The sequence below is a fragment of the Amborella trichopoda genome, chromosome 7 (genome assembly GCF_054954075.1).
Source record: "Amborella trichopoda isolate Santa Cruz 75 chromosome 7, AtrichopodaSantaCruz75HAP2 v2.0, whole genome shotgun sequence".
In the NCBI taxonomy this organism is placed as follows: domain Eukaryota; kingdom Viridiplantae; phylum Streptophyta; class Magnoliopsida; order Amborellales; family Amborellaceae; genus Amborella; species Amborella trichopoda.
The window spans coordinates 9,833,057-9,856,835 of record NC_142342.1 but is presented as its reverse complement, the minus strand read 5'-3'; the positions used below and the strand labels follow the sequence as shown (position 1 = coordinate 9,856,835).

General features: G+C 35.3%; 1 protein-coding gene and 1 long non-coding RNA gene across 10 annotated transcripts in view; both read left to right on the top strand.

Moving 5' to 3' along the window:
- MSH1 (MUTL protein homolog 1) overlaps nt 1-5,248 on the top strand; it is a 40,506-nt gene extending 35,258 nt beyond the window's left edge. For 7 of the 9 annotated variants that reach the window (XM_006854264.4, XM_020673531.2, XM_088871806.1 and 4 more), the window contains 4 exons: nt 119-418; nt 3,141-3,813; nt 3,910-4,124; nt 4,661-5,248. In XM_006854264.4, the coding sequence (XP_006854326.1) occupies nt 119-418; nt 3,141-3,813; nt 3,910-4,124; nt 4,661-4,891 (1,419 nt within the window). In that variant the 3' untranslated portion in view covers nt 4,892-5,248. The remainder of the gene's footprint in view (nt 1-118; nt 419-3,140; nt 3,814-3,909; nt 4,125-4,660) is intronic. The other 2 variants (XR_016059157.1, XM_088871805.1) reach the window with 2 other exon arrangements.
- A 6,714-nt stretch (nt 5,249-11,962) lies between these two features.
- Nucleotides 11,963-19,630, top strand: LOC148781244 (uncharacterized). Its single transcript, XR_016059156.1, has 2 exons — nt 11,963-12,729; nt 13,765-19,630. It is a non-coding gene; the product is annotated as an uncharacterized LOC148781244 (long non-coding RNA).
- The last annotated feature ends 4,149 nt before the right edge of the window (nt 19,631-23,779 follow it).

The following is a 23,779-nucleotide window of genomic DNA, read 5'->3' as shown; positions in this document are numbered from 1 at the left end:
ATTATTGTGGCTGAACTATACCAGAGATCTCAAGTTTATCTTAGCCCTAGAAGAATTGATTACTTCTCCCTTGTCTTATTTTGGAGAAATGCATCTCATTTTATGAATATGGACACAGGGCAGCACTTTGTCATGGGAAAATGACTATATGGAGATTGTGGGATTATCACCATATTGGTTTGATGCTGCTCAAGGAAATGCTATACAAAATACTGTTAAAATGCATTCCTTATTTATTTTGACGGGACCAAATGGTGGTGGCAAATCTAGCTTGCTTCGGTCGATTTGTGCTGCAGCATTACTTGGAATTTGTGGGTTGATGGTTCCGGCAGTCTCTGCTGTCATTCCACATTTTGATTCTATCATGCTTCATATGAAATCCTATGATAGTCCTGCGGATGGGAAAAGCTCCTTCCAGGTACATGCATCTATTCTGTGTAAGCTCAGCTGTTGTTCTTTATCATGGCCTCTGATTTATCTTTGAAAGTTAGTAATTTGGGATATGTCAATCTGAAATAGTAATTGAAGCTGTTAGACCTCATGTCCCTGTACCAACAATGATGAACTAAGTTGGCAACATGCTTGTTGCTTTATCTCCACATTCTGCATATGCCTATTTTTTCTTCATCTTTCATTTTGATAAGGGTTTTCGGTCATTGATCCTTAGAGCTGCCTTCAACATCTTAAATACATGCCTTTTGCCTTTGTAGGGCTGCCTTTTTTATGCAATACAAAGAATGCTGCCTAAAGACAATGCGAAGAACTTGACATTACTAAGTGTGAAGTGTAAAACACATATTTACATAAAGTAAAGTGCATCTTCAAGTAGTGTTGAAAGATGTAGTTTCAATACTGGAAATCTTTGAAATGGCCTGAAAATTTATTTTCATCTCTAATGATTAAATTTAGAGCTTAAAAAATATTGTAGATCAAGCAGATCTATGAACACTTTAAATTCTTGAAAATTGACAGTCAAAAAATGCATTACAAGATGCACTATTTCCAAAACTTGAAATTCCTTTTTTCTCATGTCCATGAATCTTGATGTCGAGATGATCAATTTGGGGATTTTTGGGCATCGAAATAACCTCTTCTAGTGAAATTTTTGAGGTGCGCCTTAATTTGATTCTTTACAGCCTCGCACTTATATAAACTTTTTCCATCAAATAATTGGTATGCAAACATATGAAATAGTTCGTGTTTTGAAAAACCCAAAATACACAAATATATATATATATATATATATATATATATATATATATGGAAATGTTGAAATTAGCCCACTAGCTCATATGAACATATGAGCCCAACGGCCCAGATTGAATCTAGGCTGATCTGACAGTCACGACCTTATTTCGTGTTTGAATTTTAATTTTTTTATACAAATCCAAATAACTTGAAATTTTAGGCGTCCATTCTTCTCATCAAGGCACACCTAAGAAAAATATTTAAAAAATAATTCGCAATAAATAAATTGACCAAAATACCCCAAACTTTTCAGGGGCATTTTGGTCAATTTATTTCTTGTAAATTATTTTTTTGATATTTTTATTAGATTATCCTATATTTTAAGAACACATGTCTAAAATTTCAAGTTATTTGGATTTGTAGAAAAAATATTAAAATTAAAATACGAAATGAGGTCGTGATCGTCAGATCAGTCCAGATTCAATCTGGGCCATTGGGCTCATATGAACTCATATGTTTATATGAGCTAGTAGGGTTAATCTCAACATTTTCCATATCCATATATATATATATATATATAAAAGAATGGATTCTGTCAACCCACTTGTTGACTGCTGCAGTTTTAGCTAACAACCCAGATTGAATTTTGGCCGATTTGACGGTTACGACTCATTTCGTATTTGAATTTTTATTTTTTTCAAAATCTCTTGAAATTTTAGACGTTCATTCTTCTCATTAAGGCGCACCGAATAAAAATATAAAAAAAATAATTCGTAAAATATAAATTTACCAAAATACCTCCAAAAAGTTTTTGGGGTATTTTGGTCAATTTATATTTAAGATTTATTTATTTTTATAATTTTATTAGATTCTCCTATTTTTGAAGAATAGATGCTCCAAATTTCAAGTGATTTGGATTTGTAGAAAAATAAAGAAAATTCAAATACGAAATGAGGTCGTAACCATTGGATCTGGCCTAGATTCAATCTGGGCCGTTGATTGACACTTTAGCAGTCAGTCCTTGGGTTGACAGGATCCTTTCCCTTTATATATACAGGGAAAGTATACAATGAGATCATTTACCTTTGGTACAAGGTGGTCACAATTAATCTTGACTATTGGATGTGAAATTAGTCGGCTGCATTTATTTCATTTACCAAGTTCCAAGTACAAAAGAAATTTTCTTAAACTTTACGACACATCCAAGCTATCAGATTTCACATCGGATGGTTGTAAGTAACTGTGTTCTCCCTGTACCAAAGGTAGCCTCATTGTATACAATCCCATATATATATATATATATATATGTATGCTTTTCTCTTACTTGCTTCACAAGCCACTTTACAGGATGTTGCAGTGCAAACATTGTTTGTAGTTCTCTAGCTAGCATCTTTCTGCTTATGCGCACGCCACATTCATGCGCGTGTGTTATACCATTTGCTAGGCTTCCATACGTCAGCCTTTCAGGGACAGCTGCTTCCTGCTAATTTCTTGCATTGCGAAGAGATACGAAGTCTGCTGGCCAGATTCTTGGTTCCTTCTATTTATTTGAAATTCCCCTTCGTAGGAAAACCCACATGTTCGGCAGGAAACAATCTGTTAAACTTTGGTAGCCAGCCAAATCTATGACCACACATGGGGCTCTCTCTGCTTTGACCCCAACTCAATCTTAAACCATGTGTCCATGATCGTATTGTCAATGTGCAATGTGCATCTCTGTTCATCATATTATATGTTTAGTTTATACTATGATATGTTCTTACTAGATATTTTGTTACATTGTGATGCCTACAAACTTATGGAACTCTTTGAATCAATCACTTCTCTAGTCATGCTATTTTTTTGGTGCCTAATGTTTTTTGTATACACATACTGTACAGCATGGCCAAAAGCATCTTTCTATACTTTTTTGACAGTTTATTACTTTGTTTTGGCATCTTCATTCGTCTCAGATGGAAATGTCAGAGCTGCGGTCAATAGTTACAAGAGCCACTGCAAGGAGCCTTGTGCTAGTGGATGAAATTTGCAGGGGAACGGAAATGTGGAAAGGCACCTGCATTGCTGGAAGCATATTGGAAACTCTCGATAATATTGGTTGCCTGGGCATTGTATCAACCCACATCCATGCCCTCTTCAATTTACCACTAGCGACAAAGAACATTGTTTCTAAAGCAATGGGAACGGAGAAAGTGAATGGTCGAACAAAACCGACATGGAAGTTAATAGACGGAATTTGTAGAGAAAGCCTTGCATTTGAGACGGCTCAAAATGAAGGAATCCCTGAAGCTATTATCAGAAGAGCTGAGGAGTTGTATCTCACTATCAAAGATGCTCAAACAGATTTAGAAAAGATTGATGGTGCAAAGGGGCATCGAACTCATCAGTCTGGAATTACTTGTTTGTATGATCGTAGTGATTGTTTGAGACCTGAAGGTAATGAATCTAGTTCTTTTGAAAATGTGTCAATTAAGGGAACTGATATTGATGCTTTAACTAGTAATGGACTATCCAAATATGAAGATGATCATGCCCCACATGATTCTATGAAATTCCGAAGATTATGTGTCACAAATGAAGGCTGTGGAGAAAGTTCAACGAGTTCCTCACATGTGATGTCTCTGTCTGGTAATGTCTTCAAACCAAATGTTTTATACTGTTAAAATCTTTCATGCCTTCTAAAACTATTTGTATGCATTTCACTGTATTTACATTTATATACAGCGGAGAGGCAGAGATTATTGCAGAATGCTGGAAGAGCTGTGACCATCATTTGTCAGAGAAAGTTGAACGAACTTTACGTGCAGAAATGTATAGCTGCACTTGCAGAGATCTCTTGTGTCACTGTTGATTCTAAAGAACAACCTCCTCCCTCGACAATAGGCACTTCAAGTGTATATGTGTTAGTCAGGCCTGATTTGAAGTTGTATGTTGGACAGGTATCCTACTTCCGATCTCTCTCTCTCTCTCTCTATATATATATATATATATATATATATATATATAGATATATATATATATCTATCTATCTAGTTTTCCATGCATGCAACATGTATGCATACACACACACTATTTACATGTTCTCATGGTAATAGTCTAAATGTTTGACTTGTTCAATATATTTTGGTTATAAAATATACCCTTATCCTCTATTGGAATTCATGTCTAGACAAAAATAGTTATCTGAATTCTCTACAAAGCAAGGGCTGACATTTACTGAGTGCCCAAGTGCATTAAATGTGTCATTTTTAATGACCTTAATGTCATCATCGCCCCAGCAAATGATGAAAACTCTGCGTGCCCAAATTATTTTTGCTATTATAAAGAATCCTGGGTGTGTTACCAATATTCATGGTACTATCTCTGTTGTGTGGCTTGGCAAAATTGTGTGAAGCAAAGAAATTTTTTTCTTGCTATTAAGTGCAAATGTAGAGATTTGTGAAGGTTAGGTTCTAAAAGTTGTGGTTTTATACAGACAGATGACCTTATTGGTCGCGTCCGTACACACCGTTCATCAGAAGGCATGCAGGATGTGCCTTTTCTTTATGTTGTGGTCCCAGGGAGGAGTGTGGCTTGCCTATTAGAAACTCTGCTCATTAACCAGCTTCCCCTTCAAGGATTTCATCTTTCTAACAAAGCTGATGGTAAGCACCGCAACTTTGGCACGTGTCATCTCACATTGGAAGGTTCAGCGTTGGCTCAATGAATTATTGATGACTCCAAAAACCACCTCATGCAATCTCAGTTCCAAATGTTCAATTTTGGGTTACGAATCCATTTAATGGTTCCGATGGTGGCTACTATCTTAAGCCGAGCTTTTACGGTTGTAAGTAAGCAATTTTGGATCCACAATATATACCTTTGTTCATGTAAAATATTTGGTCTGTCAGCGCTGGGAAAGCACCAATTTTGTAGTTATGAAGTTCAGGCCTGTCATTTATTTCTTTAAGCGGGAATGAAAGGGATGCAGCAGCTGGTCGTATTTGACTTCGTTCGACCAACACTCTGCTTGTTGTCATTGTTCTGTTACTTTTGTAATTGTCTATCATTGTTTTCTCCATCATTGTTTTTGTGGTTCATGTGGTTTGATCAATTTCACGCTTAATCAATCTGCTCGATCTACTTTGAGCTAAAAAAACTTGGGAAGCGAATTCATGATCCCTGCACCATTGCTTGTCATTGATAAAGCTTGGAGGTTCATCATGATTCATGTTCTTTAGGCAAATTTGATGACCCAAAACTCTCAAGGAGTGAAACGGCCCATCTAATATCAACTTGGTATTTATATTTGAAAGCTAGAGAAAAGTTAGTAGGGCGACAAAACTAGGGCTTCGGGGACATTTTCTTGAGAACCCAAACATCACCAATTAATTCAACCTCTTTAAGTGTCAAAAGTAGGCCCGGCAATGGAACAAGACCCGACTTGGGACCTGGCTGGTATAACTAACCCAGGTCCGGGCATGGGTCCAAACCTTGGGAAATCGAGTATATACCAACAAGCCCTGTTTTGCTAATTTTTATAGTTCATTCCAAAGAGGGGCCCATTCAATCCTTGAATTCTTTTTTCCATGTGACCCCTAGAGATTTTGTATACATTTATTCCCCCAAAATGGAGGCCGGACAGTCCTAGATCGGGATTAGGGAAGGGTATTTTGAGAAAAATAAAAATACAAAAAAGAGAAGAAATGAAATATTGGAGATGCTTTTTCAGTTCTGCAAGTAACAGTGAGATATTAGCAAAATTTTCTTTATTTTTGTTGGAAAAAGCCCTGATCCCGATCACAAAGTCCAAAAAGAGATGTTCGTGTACAACTTGAGGTATCTGGTTTCACATTTGGTGGCTTTGATGGTTAGAGATGATTTTGAAGGCATTGTACCAAAGACCAATGAACTTAAACTTTACAACATCCCGTTGTAAAATCTGAAATATTCAATGTCTTAAAGAATAAATTTTAAATATATTATCTTTTAAATGATGAGGTTTTTATAAGGACTAGGCTCTATGAAAACAAAGTAAAGCCTCGCTTCAAATCCTGGTCTATGAAAACAAAATAAAGCCTCGCTTCAAATCCTGGTCTAATAAGTACTTTCGGCAATGAAAAACTCTATGATGACTCTAAAATCAATTTTCAATGCAGACAATAAAATTCAAAATTAAAACAATGGTTCAGATCTTGTGAATCTATGAACACTTATTTTTTGGGCGAAATAGATGGTCTAGATAATTTGTTACTGTATTTTTAGAGCTGGAAATCTTATTTTTTTCACAACCATAATGTTCAAGCCAAGATGATCGACGTAAAGCTTTTCTAATGCTTGAATTGCAGTTTTTCATGAGTTTTAAAGTGAGGTTTTATGGGCTACCATATTCCTCTTTTAAAAGACATCAAAATAATTGGGGAAATTATCGCTAACATACCTTTATTTTAGTAAAATCGAAAAAAACCCCGTAACTTTTCAAAACCCCACCTACACTATTTTTCACAAATTTCAACTTTTTTTGGACCAAAAAGACATTCACAATAGTCTTTTTACCTTAATACATTTTAAACCTACGATAATTAAAATACCGTAAAAAATTCAAAAAGTATTACGGTAATTTAAATACGGTAATAGTTTGAATTATTGTTACGATAATTTAATTACCGTAATGTGGAGGAAGTCTATGCGGTATTTTTGTTACCGTATGGTTGGAAAGCTTCAAATCGAAATTAATATCATGATTACCCCTCTCCTCCCGAGCAAAGCTGAGTTTAAGAGAGAATTTACCTATATTTGATGTGCTATTGCGTTTTCTTTTCTTCATTTTGATTGTTTTTTCTATGGTTTTCATGGATTCTCTCTTTACGTTTAAGCTTGGGTATGAAGTTTCTTTCTCTCCCTCTGGTTCTTAGCTTGCTGGATTTCTTCCTCTGCTGAATTTAGAGAGAGAACACACACCCCATCGGCTTAATCTCTCACCCCCATCTACAGACCAGCTATAAGCAACCAACCAAAATTTGATGTTCTTGAGTCGTCATCTTCTTTGAAATTCTAGAGAGAGAAAGTAAAAAGGAAATATAGGCATCCATCCATTGCCAAAGAAACCCATCTGATATAGAACGGCTTTTGCAGCAGGTAGTAGCAGTGAGACCTCTCCCCTCTCTTTCATCATGTACCTATACCTCTGAGACTCTAGAGTCCAGAGAACCAGCCCCACTATTACTTAAGCCTTCAACAATTTGATCATCCTCAGTTCAAGTTCCAGCAATGGGTGCGGGAAAAAACATATTTTCGGGCCAAGGAAATGCTTTTGTACCGTGCAAAGGCTCTCGTGAGGTGCCACTGATGGCAAGCATCACGACTGCTGCTTCTTCGGAATTATATTTTTCAAAAACTCAATGTTCGTACAGGAGCACGACGTGGATCTACTCTCTTACTCAAAAACACTTATTTATGAGTGTTTTTGTTCTAAAATTTTGAGCACCACATAAAAATTAAGCAGATATTATATTCTAAAATTTTGAGATTTGAAAAATATATCTAGCATAAATTTTTGTCGAAAGAGTAAATAGATAGTAAACTCTTGATAGAGTAGAAAATCTTTTGTCTCGAAGCTCAACAATATTACCGTAATTAAATTACCATAATACTACTTTAAAGTATCACAGATTTTAATTACCGAAATACTCCTTCAATTTATTACGGTATTTAAATTATCGTAATAACTTATTACGATATTTAAATTTCTGTAATGTTATTACGGTAATTAAATTACCGTAATACTACTTTAAAGTATTATGGTATTTTAATTACCCCAATATTCCTTCAACTTATTACGGTATTTAAATTACCGTCATATTTTTTACAGTAAAAAGACTACTGTAAAAGTTATTTTGATCCAAAAAAAGCTGAAAATTGTGAGAAAGGGTGTAAGTGAGGTTTTGAAAAATTGAGTTTTTTTTTTTTTTTAATTATAATAAAATATAGGTATATTAAGAAAAACAGTGGTTCACTACGTGACCTTGAGTACATAAATAAGTAACTCTCTTTCTCTCGCTCCTACAACATATGCTTCCATAGTCCAAGCTTTAGCAAAGAAAAATGTACTGAATAGATTTTGTGCGACATAATTTTTTTTGGGAAATTATCACAAATATACTTTAACTTTTATAAACCTCGAACGGTAGTCATATTATCGTGAAGCACCATTACGGTACGTATTATCGTGAAACACCATTACCGTACTTTACGTACCTAAAAAACTAATCCATGTTATACAGCACTCAAAACAAAATCCCGTAATAGTATCGCACCCTATAAACCCTCATTTACGATTCTGTTTTTATTTATCTATTATTTTTCTCTCTAATTCTTTTTATATTTATCTTTTTTTTTTCTCTCTAATTCTTTTTAATACTTATATCTTCTTTGTCTTTAAATATTTTTTTCTCAGACGATTTAGAGAGAGAGAAAAAAAATAAATATTAAAAAAAATTAGAAAGAGAAAGAAGAGATAATATAAAAATAATGAGAGAGAAAAAAGAGATAAATAAAAATGGTCATTTTCTCATTTATGATTGTGTTTGTATTTATTTCTTCTTTCTCTCTCTAATTCTTTTTAATATTTATCTTTTCTTTGATATTAAAAAGAGTTAGGATCAAAGAGATAAATGCAAACACAACTGTAAATGAGAAAATAGTGCGATAGTATTATGGCATTTTGAGTGTTGTAATAATAAAGTTAGTTTTTATGTAATGGTGGTAATACAATTGCCGTGAGCCATGAATGTTATTTTGGTCAAAAATTGAAAAAAAAAGATTTATGAAAGTTGAGGTTTTTTTTTTTTTAAATAGATAAAAATTAAGGTATATTTATGATATATATATATATATTTTTCCTAGATTCACGTTAATAGTGATCTGGATGACAACCATCTATAATTTCTTATAATTTAGATTTTGAGGGTGGTGCATCCCCTAACCCACCTGAACCTCACCCAATACCAAGTGACCCACCCACGGTTTCTAAAATTTTCTTTCCAAATCGCATTCCATATGAACCTCTCAGCCAATTGATTGGCCCTATTCTATCTAAGATACATTATTCCCCTTTATAAGAGGTTTACTTGGTACTATCAAACAAACATTTTATAAATATGGAAAATGCTCTATGAGCTCCTTTTTGTTTTCCTTAATGGTTTTTTTATTTACTGATTCGGTGGATCAGCCAATTTGGCTGATCCAGATCGCTGCAGCTTAGGACTGATCCGGATTTTGAAACAGTGAACCCATCTATAGAAAACTTGTGATTCCTGTATCACAAAGACATAAAGCTTCCCCTTATTTAGAACCTTGTGAAGAGTCCAAGAAAAATGGTACACTTGCTGAATAAATGAAAGTAGGCTTCATTTCACAGGAACAACCTACACTTAATGCTCGTTTACTGTTAATGCATCTCTCCTACCTCATGAATAGCTTCACTACGGAGTATACTCCCACAGCATTATCCCATTAACTTACATATTTTTTATTGATTTGTAGTCACTACATTTCGTTATGGATAGAGGTAAAACTAAGGGCAAGTTTATTTCTCATGTCATAGAGCTCTTGTCGTACATTACATTCAAATTGCCTTTCAAAATGGACAGAGAAACCAGAGTAAAGAGGGAGAGAATGAAATGAAAAGAGAAACAACATAGAGAGAATACATAGGGAGTAAACAACATTGGGAGTAAACATAGAGAAAATACATCTTCTTCATTTGAAATAAAAATAAAAATAAAAATAAAATAAATAAATAAATAAATGAATAAATGATGATGTTAGCATTTGACATAAAATGGATGCGACGATTAGAAAAAAAAAAAAAAAAAAGTAGATAAAGAAGAAGAGGAGATGAAAGCAGCGGCGATGACCCTGACGTATGGCCGCTACGAAAAGCGAGCTTTCTCTGCAAGTTATGTGATGAACTCCTACTACAGGAGCGATTTTTATCTGAAACGTGACTTTGATCAAAGCCCCGAATATAGTAGGAGTCATGACGTAGCTTGCAGAAAGACATCCTCACTGCCATACTCTCTCTCAGACTCTCTACTACCATACTCTATCTAAAGGCGTGTTTGCTTTTCTGAAAGATTTCTTCTTTTCTTTGAAAAAGAAATTTTACTTATTTTCTTTCTTTAGAGACTTTCGTTCTCACTTTTTCAGACTCTCTCTCCGTGTTGGTGTGGGTAGATTTAAAACAAGGACTCTACCCATTTTATATCAACATTTTGTCCATAATTTTGAAACAAGATTTTTCCTTTTGCGAAAGCCCTCCATCCCTCATCCAAACCATTAAAAGTGGGTTTTTTTGGAATGCATATGGTTAGTTTTTTGAACGATTTGATTATTTCTTATGGTTTGTGGCTGTTGAAGCTGTTGCAATTCTCTGTGTCATACTGCTCATTAGTTTCTTTTGATAAGTATTGAGGTGTTTGGTCCCATTCAGTAACGTGTGGTGAATTTCTGTGACTTAGTTTTGGCCGCAAGCATTGTGAACAATGTTTGTGGGGATGGTGATTGTTTAATAGAGAATGGTTCTCCTGTTATTTATCATAAAAAATTGCCAATAGAAAACTGATTTCAGTAAGTGGTTTCTAACTCATTATAGGGTCCTCTGACTATGCAAGAAAATCAAGCATACAGAAGTGGATTTCCATCAATTCCTAATAAAGTAGATTGCAATGTCATATTAGTGATCTGCTATTCCAAAAAACTAAGACTTCTTTGCATGTCCATGAACCAGTGGATGCAATGGATTCTTTTGAGGACTCTGACCTTGATCGTAAATTAATAACAAGTTTTTGGTGGGAGTCTCTCGTCATCTCTTAGACATATATGCTGGTGTTTAAGGAGTCATTGTATACCTGTTGTATTTAATCCGTATGGGGTGATTTTCTTCTTGCTAAGTCATTGTACTCATCGTATACCTTCAATGTTAACTTGTTCAAGCCATTCTGATTTGCTTAATAAGGGTTTTAAATCTAGTTTCAGTTAATACTGGATCTACTTTCTCCGGATTGAGGCTGCTTAATAAGAGTTTTAAATCTAGTTTCAGTTAATACTGGATCTACTTTCTCTGGATTGAGGCATGGACTTCTAACCCAATCTTAATGTGGTTGTCTTTGTGAGAAGACAAATTATGATAGTTTGCAGCACATTTGTCCCTTGGCTTACTTTCTGATTTACTCCCGTTCCTTCATCTCTCTTATCTTGAAACTTTGCTCCTTCATAGCAGGCGCGTAAACTTTATTGTCTCAACACTCCTTCGTAACTAGATGCACTGGTAATCATAGGCATTTTTTCCTGATTCTAGAGCTTATTATTTCCAAAATTGTTGCAAATGATTTGCTATATGGTTTTTTCCTAGAGTTGTTGGCTTACAATGCTTCATTCTTTACTCAAGTATTCTGAAAGGGGTTTCCTGAAGCTTCTTTTGCAAAGAAATATGGAAATGGTTAAATACCTTTTGTTCATCCCATGTAATCCCTGATTTTCTTTTGTATATATCTATATTTAATTAGTTGATATCCACATATTAAGCAATGTACAATGTGAAACACTCGTTGAGGAAATCTTGTTTTCTCACTTATCTTGTCAGATACTGCAGTTGATATGGAGAGAGGACAATTGCTTTCAGTGCACAAAGACTTCAAAAGAGCATAATTAGGGCAACCAAATGAGCCAGAGCCTCTTTAAGTCTTTTCTTCAAGGAGAAGATCATGCACATATAATGTGGTGGGAAGAGGTTAATGAATTGGTTGATTAGCATTTGATAAGTCCATTTCATGCATATTGTTGCTTCGATCTGTCATGAATATCTGAAGTATCATTCTTTAAATGCTTGGCATGATTGTACTTTGCAGAGAATGGACAAGTGCAAAAAGGCTTCATGTGTTCAACTTATCAAAAGATTGAAATATTAAAGTTTGCTTGGGCTAGATGAAAGTTTAAGAAGTGGGAAGTGAGAAGTCTATATAGTTATTTATGACTCTGCGGTCTCTCAATTTTCTGTTTTCTTCTTGCTATTTGTCCTAGCTTTTACTTCTGTGAATTGGGAATGAACATGCACCCAAACTTGGTTTGGCATATAGTTAGGATCTGCCTATCAAGGGGTCGGTTCCGGTCTGGAATCCCGATATTGCACTTTAGGGAAGCAGATTTCGTTCCTCTTCAATTCTTAAAATTTGGAATCTTGATCCTTCTTATTAAGAATCGATGTCCTGAGTTACATAGGGTCTAGATCCCTTTCATTATTGTATAGCAGTATGGTATGGTATAACAATGTGGTATAGTACTATTGTATTGCATTATAGTATTGTATTGTCTAGTCATGTGGTAAATATAGTAATGTACTCTATATTATAGTAGATATTTATATATTATATAGTTGTGTATAGTAGATCTAATTATAGAAACATACAGTATAGCATAGTAGAGTAATATATAGCATAGTGTTGTAGTATAGTATACCAATATGGTATTGTTTAGTAATGTGGTATATGATACTTATATACTATGGTAGTACACTAGTTAAGTGTTGATGCAGGGGAATTTGAGGGATTAGTAAAATCAGCAAGAAACGAGTCAAACACAAGCACAATTTGAAGAAACCTAGGGCTTTTTCTCCGTAACCCAAGCTAGGGTTCCAAAAACCTAAACGTTTCTCTCTTTCAATTTCTAATAATCATGTGGAATTGACCATCTTCAAGCTCCACATACCTTGTATATATTATAATTCAATATTCAAAGACTTTATATGTCCGTACAATAATTAAAATAACCTATATATCCTAACTTAAACTTAAATTTTGTAACGACAGTTTTACCCCATTGAATAGTACTCATGAAATAAATAGAAAAATATAAAAACCCTAGAATTTCTAAAAACTAAAAACCCTAAAACTAAGCTCTAAAATTAAAACTGTAATATACATCTTTTGAAATTGAATAAAAATAAAATATAAGAAGAATTTTTCCCTCCATGATTCTCCCTTAGTTGGAGAAAATTCGTCCCGGAGTTTTGAAATATGCTGAGATGAAATTGACGTCAGTCCGACAACATACTTCAACTCGAATAGTGTTAACATGATCCTGGGACTTGTGGGTTACTGCATTAATCAGAACAAGATGATTGTGCATTGGAATTGAGAAACCCTCGAGGATCACTGTATATCGATAGGGTAATTTTATTCACATAAACTTGTTTAAAGTGCATTACTTCAGCCACGTAACCTTGCCGAATTTGCCTAGGCTCAACTCTAGAATATACCACAGGTGCATCTTTGAGATCATCGACTAAATCAACAACTTCACCTTTCAATTCTCCTTGGAGCCCTTCATCTTTTTCCTCGTCAAATACCAATTGTACCATAAAATCTAGATCATCTTCGTAGATTGGATCTCCTTTAAGATCTTGTTCTTCATCTAAGTATGGGTCGAAGATTGGAGGTGAATCCCAATCTATGACTTGCTGATTTTCATTGCAATCAGTGTCAAAATCAAGAATCTCATCCTCCAAATTGAAAACCCTAGAGTTATATTCCCAACATTTAGGTCTTTTATCACTATCCTCATTACTTGACCCGATACGTAGAATGCCAAATAGATAAGGCTTGTACTCGAGATCCTCTTAGGTCGAAAGATCACCGTCTTGCCCATAATTGAGGCTCGCGACCTGCTCAGCTTGCCTTTCAAGTTCCTCAATTCTGTCATCTATGAGATCATCTAGTGGTTCTATAAATCTCCCCCCTTCTACGACACTTTCTTGCTACCATGGGTTCACCGAAATCACAAACTTTAGGCAAATAATCAGCAAAAAAACTACTGAAATCAACAAGATCTAAGTTGTTTTGGTAAAACTTTAGCCAAAATGAGTAAACCCTAGACCCTCCACTGTAGCTTCCCCGTTTTATTTTTGACCTAGGGCACCAAAAATACGATGCTAGAGTAACCCCATACAATGCTATAGTAACTCCGTACCGTGCTAAAATACTTTCTGTGTAGATCTCATGCTTTAATACCAATTTGATGCAAGGGAATTTGAGGGAATAATAAAATCAACAAGAAAGAAGCCAAACAGAAGCACAATTCGAAGAAACCTAGGGTCTCTTCTCCATAACCTAAGCTAGGGTTCCAAAAGCCTAAGTTTTTCTCTCTTTCAATTTCCAAAATCATGTGGAATTGTCCCTTTCAAGGCCCCACACACCTCTTATATATTATAATGCAATGTTCAAAGACATTACATGTCCATGCAATGATTAAAATGACCTATGTATCATAACTTAAACTTAAATATTGTAATGACAATTTTACCCCTTTAAATAGTACCCTTGAAATGTATTCGTGAATAATACTCATGAAATAAATAAAAAAGATATAAAAACACCAGAATTCCTAAAAACTAAAAACCCCTAGAAATAAAGTACTAAACCCTAAAACTAAAATTATAGTATATATCTTTTGAAATTGAATCAAAATAAAAAATAAGAACAAAATTTCCCTCCAAGTGCACTCAACGGTCTCCATTTTTAACCATATTTATATCGTTCAATCCCTAGTATATTGGGATTGAAATCCCCATATTTCAGGGTATACAGACCGCTCTTCTTAGCACATGAGCTTTCTGCTTGTCATGATCGTACCATACCAATGTTGATCTCGAATATGGTTCGATCGCCATCCCATTAGTTATGGTTTGGCATTCATTTATGGAGAACATTATTCGGCAAGGGCCTTTGATATGGACGATTTTCTTCCATGTGATCTATGATTTTAAGTTTACTTGGTTTAGATTTGATATCTTATTCTCTATGGGGTGGCCAAAAGATATGCTGCTCCAATGGGAGCATATTGTCCATTTTGCTCCCTTGGAATATTTTTAGGATGCAATCTAGGAATATTTTTAGGACCCTTAATTTTGGGGATGTAACCTCCCGAGGAAGGAGCACTCAATTGGGAGTTATTGCAAGTTAAATTAGAATTTCTCCATTAAGGTCTACTCTGCAGGGTATGCTGTTCGACGCTTTTGAGACTTCGATAGTTTTGTTAATTATTCAGGATCTTATACTTTCTTCTGTGATGGTTCTTTTAATTCTCATGGGACATTGACAAGGGCATTTGATATTAGGGCAAATGAGCTATATAGTTTTTTTATGTGTTAAACCATTCTTAAAAAAAGGTAGTTCAATCTAGGACTTTCTAGGTTTCAAGGTGTGAAATTTTATGGGCTTTTCATTTGGAAACTTTCACTTTTTCAAACTGAATAGTGGAAGTAATCAATAGCTTTTGTGCTTCTCAATTTATTAGTAAATTTGAAATGCTTGACAAGTGAATGGTATTCTCCTTATATAGTAAATGTTTGTTGGATCAAAATCTTATATATATATATATATATATATATATATATATATATATATGGAGAATTGGTGACATGTATTATGTAAATGTATTCTTACAAAAGCCCATGAGATGTGGATATACGCATTCCACAGCTGGGGTGCCCTGGCTATACAACCACAAATCACTTGTCAAAAAACTAAAAGAAAGAGAAAACAAGGGAGAAAAGAATAGGAAGTGAAGCAAGAGATAGAGAATGGTAGAGAGAGTTGGAAGCGGAATGAAGAGTAGATGATTTGATTGAGAGAAAGGGTAGTGGAGAGTTGCTGAGAAGCGGAAAAGAAGTGGGGGAGTGAAAGGAGAGAGAAAGCTAGTGAGAGAGCAATGAGAGATGACAAGCCGAAAGTTAATGACAGAGGGAAATGGTTGAGAATGGTAGAGAGGACAGTTGAGATAGAGTATTGAAAAAAGGTAGCATGAGTTTGATGCATAGGACGGTCCTTCGACTACTCATAACAATTCTCCTGGCCTTTTGGTCCCATCAATCCCTTTGACAACCCTCTTTGTGATGATCCACATCCCAAGGTCGCAAGGAGATCCAGGAGGGGAAGCCTAACTTTTTGAAGGAATTTATTTTTAGTTTGTTGCTGTGTTTACAGTTTCTTAATGATTCAATGAAATTATGGATGATGGGTCATCACTGTCCTATACTCATACATCTTGCTCTCTCACCATCACTTTGCGTCATTCATTGGAAGTTGAGGATCCATATGGACTAGGGTTTTACATAGTCCATTGGATTATACTCTCTACTTTTCCATATCTAAAATCTAAACTTATTTTTTGGTCTATCTAATTAGAAATGTATCTGGTTTTGATAACCGGTAATTTTGATCCTTCCCTCTATGTTATTTTCCTCCATTATAGGGTTGGTAATTTTTATTTTTACTTATTTATTGAATTTTTTGGAACTTGCGGCAAACTTTGGATGACTTGACTCGAAGTGGATATTCAGTTGTTAGTATAGATTTCTTAACCACCTCAGTGTTCATTGGATATTTCATGAATATCTTAAATACAAGCTGTTTGCATTGTATCATACGTTGTCTCTGCCAGGGCATTCACGTTTTAAATGGATTATTGGTCAGGAGGATCACATGATGACCTTAATTACTGTAATCCTTCTCTAATTACAAATCAGTGATAATAATGAAGGGGATCACTGATCAAATGAATTTGGATTTTTCCTTCTGCAAAATAGTCCCTTTTCTGGCCTGTTCATGCATAGAAATGATTATTGATTCATAAACGTAGAGTACGGTGATTTTCTTCAATTATTTCATCTCTATGTTCGGGGATGAAGATAAAACCGTGGGCCTATTCTTTTTCTTTGTTCAAGGGGTTTGAAGTGGTAGGCTTGGTATGAGGGTATGGGCTTTGATCAAGTAAAAGGCTGGTGCCATTCTTTACATGTAGGTTTAAAGGCTGTGAGCTGTGATTTGGTGTATAATTCTTTTTCTGTTATGAGGCATACTTTTGTACAAATATTTGGGTATGATGCGGGATGCTGGGCATGCGAGGCTCTGGCAGTGCTTCATGAGCTTGGTGTTTGATTCCTAATTTGTGCTGCCATAGTTTGTTTTGGATGCTGCTCACTATTGTTGAACTGATCAATCTGCTGTTTTCTTTCTTTTATTAGCCAGTCATTTTGTCTTGGGCTCTGTCCTGGATCCCCTTATCTGAGTTTTTGTTCTTGGCTTCCTTTTAATGGATCATAATTTGTTTGAATAAACATGGGGTTCTATTGCATTGATTTTCTAATGCTTAATTAAGGTGGATTTTGAAAATTATTCTATTTATATGCTCTCTTTCCTTGATTTTGAGCCATGTGCTGATCTATTTGTCCATATAAATATGCTGAAATTAATGCATTTTTCCATTGCTTTTGTAAGTGTATAGTAGAGGAAGTGCAGGGCCCAACTCAAGCTCAATCTCGACAAGGTCACTTCCTAGTAGGGTAATTCAAAATTTTTTTACAATATCATTGGTCAATTTTCTTAAAACTTTCGACCTTGAAGTTGATTTTCCTGAGCCATGGCCTGTAGTTGGTATAACTCAATGACTTGGTTAATTTGAGGATACTATATTCCCTGCATTCTACTTGGTAGTTGACCCTGTTACTCATAACATTCTGTTAAGAGCAATTATATGTCTTTCAAAGAATGAAAGCAAACTAATTGCGTATTTCATGTTCTCTTCACACTTTGCAGCAACAAAAATATAGTTAAACATATTTCTTTATACGTATTGTTATATGTGGCACTAGCATTAAAATATGCAAGATGTTATTTGGTACGTAGTTTATACCATCTTATTGATTGTAATACCAAGAATTATACCATGTTGTTGATTGTAATACCAATAATAATCAGGTGAATATGAATATTATATTTTTGGTGTATGAAAGATGCTATAAACAATTTTTTGTCGTCACATGCGCCTCTGTATGTGTTGGTATATGTCCATGCATGTTTGTGTGGCCATTATGCCAACACATATTAATGGATCCCATCCCCGCCACCATATGTTTCTGCATCTATTATTAAGGCATAATTGTACAGATTTGATCAAGAATCATCATCTTGAGCATTATGGGTGGAGCATGCTTTCTGGTTTTGCCATTTAATTTGTGATGGTTTATATTCAACTTCGTATATCATCAATACCTCTATGTTTCATGAGAAAAAGTCTATGTATCTCACTGTCACTGTCCTCTGATTGAGGAATTTCTGCCCATTTTTTCATATCAGGCTTGCCTTTATTATCTACTTATGAAAAAAATATGTACATCAGGAGCAAAAACTGGCAAATGGGTAATGATATGGTTATTAGTTTTGATAGATTGCTCTAATGTGTTTGTGTATGTTTTCCTTTGGGTAGTGTACTGTACGATTTGAATATGTGACCAGGGATTGCTACCATCACCACCTTAACCAATCAAATCCCAGCCCAATCCCGAATGCTAAATGCTTTTTGTTTTATGTTATTGAATCAGCTCCTGCTGTGGTTGCATGACAGCGAATGCCAGTTATGAAAATTATAATTTCTTTTGCCAACTTCCTTTTATTGTGATGCGCGTGAAATTGAAAAACTGTTCCATTCAATGGAGATTATCTTGTTTGTTGTTGGATATTGTTTTGGTGCCTTAGAATATGAAGTGTTGTGTCCAGGAGGTTAAATAGTGCCAAATATTGAAGGGGTAGTGGGGTGAAAAGAGATTTTGGGTGAGATATGGTGATTGGCAAGCCGTGAAGATGATAGTAGAGAGTTGGCTCTTATTATTCTTCCGTCTAACAAAAGTACTCCCAATATGTAGCATGCAATTTTAAGAGAGATTGGGTTAGATCATCATCGTCATCATGATAGCTGTTTCTCAATTAATTGGGGTCGGCTACACTAATCCTGGTTTGCCATTCTGCTCTATTAAGGGTCATACCCTCAGTGAAGTCATAAGTCCTCAAGAGATTGGGTTAGATGGTGCTTATTAATTGAATAATTGTATGGGAAACCCATTGTGTATGATAAAAGGTGTCAAATGCAAGGAGGGACTTCTTCAGGATATGCTTGGTGGTTTGGGTCCATTCAGTGAAAGTTCCTGTCGCATGAATCTTATCCCATGTCAAGAAGAAGTAACATGATTATATTGTTGGTGGGAGTTGGAAGGTTGGGTCTAGGCCTCACTGCTGTTTATGCTTTTGCCATGGAGGTTCGCCTCATGAGTCTAGCAGGTCGCTGTTGCAACTGCTGAGGGCTGAGCTGTGATTGAAGAAATGACATTGTTCACCCCTTCGACATAGCATTGGAGGGGAACTTTGAAGGCTGAGGATAAATTATTTGTGGATGTTCTCCTGCAATATCTATGGAAGTTTAGCTTTTATCTTTATTATATTTCCTATCAAGGTTGAGCATCTATTGAGATAACTCCTGCTATAATTGACTTGCCATCTGGATCTGGATTTTAGTAGCCTGTTTGATAATTGTTCTTATGGACTTCTTTCAATAAATGATTATGGCAGTTTGTTCACTTGTTCATGTATTCTTGTGTTTATTCTTGTTTTCCTTCTTGTCAAGCTTGAGAATCTGCGTGAAACGACTCTTTTGTAATTTGTAGATTATATTTTTGTTATTGTCGCGATTCAAATCTTTCAGCTGCTTCACATACTTTTCGTATGCTACACTCTAAATAGGGACACATCGTTGGGGAGAATTTGGTGAAGGTGGTTTGCTATTGGGGGAGTGTACTGGCAAGAACTTTGAGTGGTTCAATGGTGGTCCTGCTGATGGACTTTTGTGCAAGGTATGTGTCTGGTAGTAGTCTTGTTTCTTCTAAGCTTTGTTTGCGTCTACTGGCTTGTTATGGTTTGTTTTGGAATACTAAACATTGTTATTGAAGAAACTACCATCCACGCCACCTTTGTGCTAGTGGTGGTGGAGGTATGCGACCCATGACCCATCCACCCCACATTTGGAGGGACGTCATCAACCACAAATACTGCCATGGCCATGGCCATTGGACTCCCAAATGCAGAACCAGTGGGCAAATCTCTGGCTTCTGGAGGTCCGTCCTTCAGTGCCGAGACTTTTTCCTCCAACACATTCGTTCTTGACCACGGGATGGGAACATGGTGAAGTTTTGGGCACAAACCTCTTAGGAATCAGTTCTCTAACCTATTTCTCTTAGCCCGTGATGCTCAGTCCTCTGCGGCTGAGAACTTTGGTGTTTCAGGGTCCTATAGGTCTTGGACGCCTAACTTCAGGAGACCCCTCAATGACGACAAGCTCGCTGATTTTGGGGCATTGGCTGAAATACTTCATTATGTATCATTTGGGCCCCAAACACATCAGGAATTTTCTTGGAGTCCTTTTTTCGAACCCTGACCCCCAATCCCATCCTTGCTTGTCCCAACCCCATTCTACCCTCCAAAGGTTGGACTCCTTACGACTTAGGATACCTGTGTTTTGCTGGATTGCGCTCCACGAGAGAGTGCTTACTGTGGATGTTCTTTAAAGAAGAGGATTGCAATTCCCAAACAGATGTATCTTGAGCATGGTGGCTGAAGAGTCCAATGCCCATCTCCAATGCGAGTTCGCTAGAGCATTATGGACCTATCTTCTGCACCTTTTCCAGTGGACATGGGTCACTCCAAGTTCCATCCAACATTTATTTCTGGCTTTTCTCTACACTCCCTGGCCCAAGCAGGGAGAGTACTTTTGAAAGCCTCTATATCAGCCACTATCTGGGTGTTATGGATAGAAAGGAACAACAATTTTCAGGGGGAGAGATCCACAGTCGCGGTGTTGGCTGAGAAAGTCAGGAACCTAGTGGCCTTTTGGGCCACGAATCGCAAGCTCTTCGAGGATTTCTCCTTTACTGATTCCTATAGCCTATCGTTTAGTGACAGAGAAATGAGATGCCGCGTGATAGCGATTTTTGAATTGTCTAAAATTCAAGTCGGACTTGAATTTCAGATACTCAAATATTAGACCTTTATTCCAATTCACGATGATATAGGTTGGCGCAATCAAACGTGGCTCAGGGCATTTTAAAATCACAACTAATTTAAATCACCCAATATCCTGAAACATTGTGATATCGTGGGGTTATCAAACAGGCCCTAAATCTCTCTCACTCCAAAGCACTAAAGATCGTTAGTGTAGATCTATCATAACCCTATGGAATTCCAAATGCTTAAGCTAATATTATATCAAGAATGCCCCTATAACTTCTGGATGCTGTTGATGGTTGAATTTAATTACTAAGTACCATTAAGTGTAGGAAAAATCGAACCGGGATTGTTGACTGAACATGGGCCAGAAAGCGGTTCACCCGGTCTAATTGGTAAACCTGTCGGTTCAACCATTATAACTGGGCTAGTCTGGGTGGTAAAAAAAGTCTTAAAACTAAAATTACAAAAAAAAATCTAATAAAATATGAAAAGTATATTTAAAGAATGATGAAATAAAGCACATCCAAATGAAATATGAAATGAACGAAAAATGGATTTTAAAGAATTGATTTGTTTCAAGGGGTATTTTTGAAATTTTTCAGAAAAAAGATAGGAAAATGTATTAATAGCCAAAACAATTCTCAATCTTTTTGATAATGATGAAAAGCATTAAAAAATACATTACAAAAAAAAATCCCTTATTTTTGGGATTTTGTATAATGTTTTTAAAAATAACCCATTGATCATCAAAATCGGCTGGCGCCAGAACCGGCCATTGGTTGGTTTTGATCTAATTGGGCGGTTACTAGTTAGACAACCCAATTTTTCTTTCAATGCTATTATTGGCACCTCTAACGGCTGAAAGATAAAATCTTTATCAGAACAATCCATTGTGGTTCATTACCTTTAAAGGAAAACTCAGGCGGTATAACTGGTAACAGGCCGGTTAGATTGGAACCGGCAGGTGGCATGCTCGAGTTTTGGTGACTGGCAAGTACTTTTAAAACAAAATTTATAACATTATGTAAAATTTCAAAAAATAAGGGATTTTTTTGGTAATGTATTTTTAATGTTTTTCATCATTATACCAAAGAATGAAAATTTTTTTGGCTATTAATACTTATTTTATATTTTTTCACTTTTTAAAAAATTTAAAAAATACTCCCGATCATAAATTGATTCTTTAAACTCCATTTTTTTCATTAATTTTCAACTTCATTTTGATGTGCGTTGTTGAATCATTTTAAAATATACTTTTTATATTTTATTAGATTTGTTTCGTATTTTTTTTTATTATTTGAACATTTTTTTTTACTACTCGAGCCATGTTCGATCAGAACGGTTGAACCGGCTAGTTGAACCGCTTCCAGGTCCATGTCTGGTTAACCCGTTCGATTTTCCAATACTCCTCACGACCATTGAAAGCCATGAGATCATATAAAAAATGCCCTTTTGTAGCTTCTGATCGCCAAGGAAGTTAGATTATATCATAAATGCTCTTCATGGTCTTCCACCACTAAATGATGTTAGACTATATCATAAATGCCATTCATGGTCTCCTACTATTATACGTTAGATTACACTAGAAATGCCCTTTCATGGTCTCTGACCATGCTTAATATTATATCAGGAATGCCTTCTATAGCTAGAGTTGTTGACATGGTGGAATTGTATTAGAAGTATCATTCACGCTCCGACTGTTGAAGGCTAAAGATTTATTGACATCATCCATTGTGGCTAGCAACAACTAAAAACCGTAAAAAAGAAAAAGTTTATATGAGGTTGCAACCTTAAAATGAAGAATTGAAGTGCACCTAAAAAATCCATCAAAAAAAATTGTTTTAATGTAAGAAAAACCTTGAAATGATTATCTGAACATCGAGATGTATGAATATGAAAACAAATAAGAATTTTGAGTCCCAAAAAATAGTACATCTTGCAATATATTATCTTGACAGTCCATTTTCAAGATTTTCATGTGTTTTTAGATTTACATGATTTTAAGCATATTTGAAATTTAAAATTTTATAATTTGAGATGAAAATGGATTTTCAGACAATCCTAATAATTTTTTACACTTAAATTATGATAAATTTTGGATGTTTGAGATTGTTTAAGTTTGCAACCTTATGCAAACCCTACCCCATAAAAAATGGTCGTTGTGGCTTTGGTCGCTAAGGATGTTAGATTATATCGTAAACACCCTCATGGTCTCCGATCACTGAAAGGATAGAGCAGACTACATTAGAATGCCTTTTCATGGTCTCTAACCACTGAATGACTATACAATAAATATCCTTTACGGTGTCCGACTGCTAAAAGCTAAATGGTTATAGAAAAGGAAAGATTTCTATGTTTTCCATAGAAGTTCTATCTTTCCTCTTATCCAACCGTCTATTCTGCATGGAGGCTTAAGATTGCCCCAATCACAATTTCACGTCTCTACACTATTTTATTTTTAATTTTTTTCTATAAACTATTTTGACACCAAATTTTGGACGTCCATTTTTCTATTAAACTATCATTATGGAAAAATATAAAAAAAATATTTTAAATAAAATAAAATGACCAAAATACCCCTGAAAGCTTTAAGGGTTATTGTGATCATTATATTGTATCGAAAAATTATTTTTAATATTTTTTTATAGGTGCGACCCAATAAGAAGATGACACGTACTAAATTTCATGTTCATATGATTTGTGTAAAAAAAACTAAAAAAAAAATA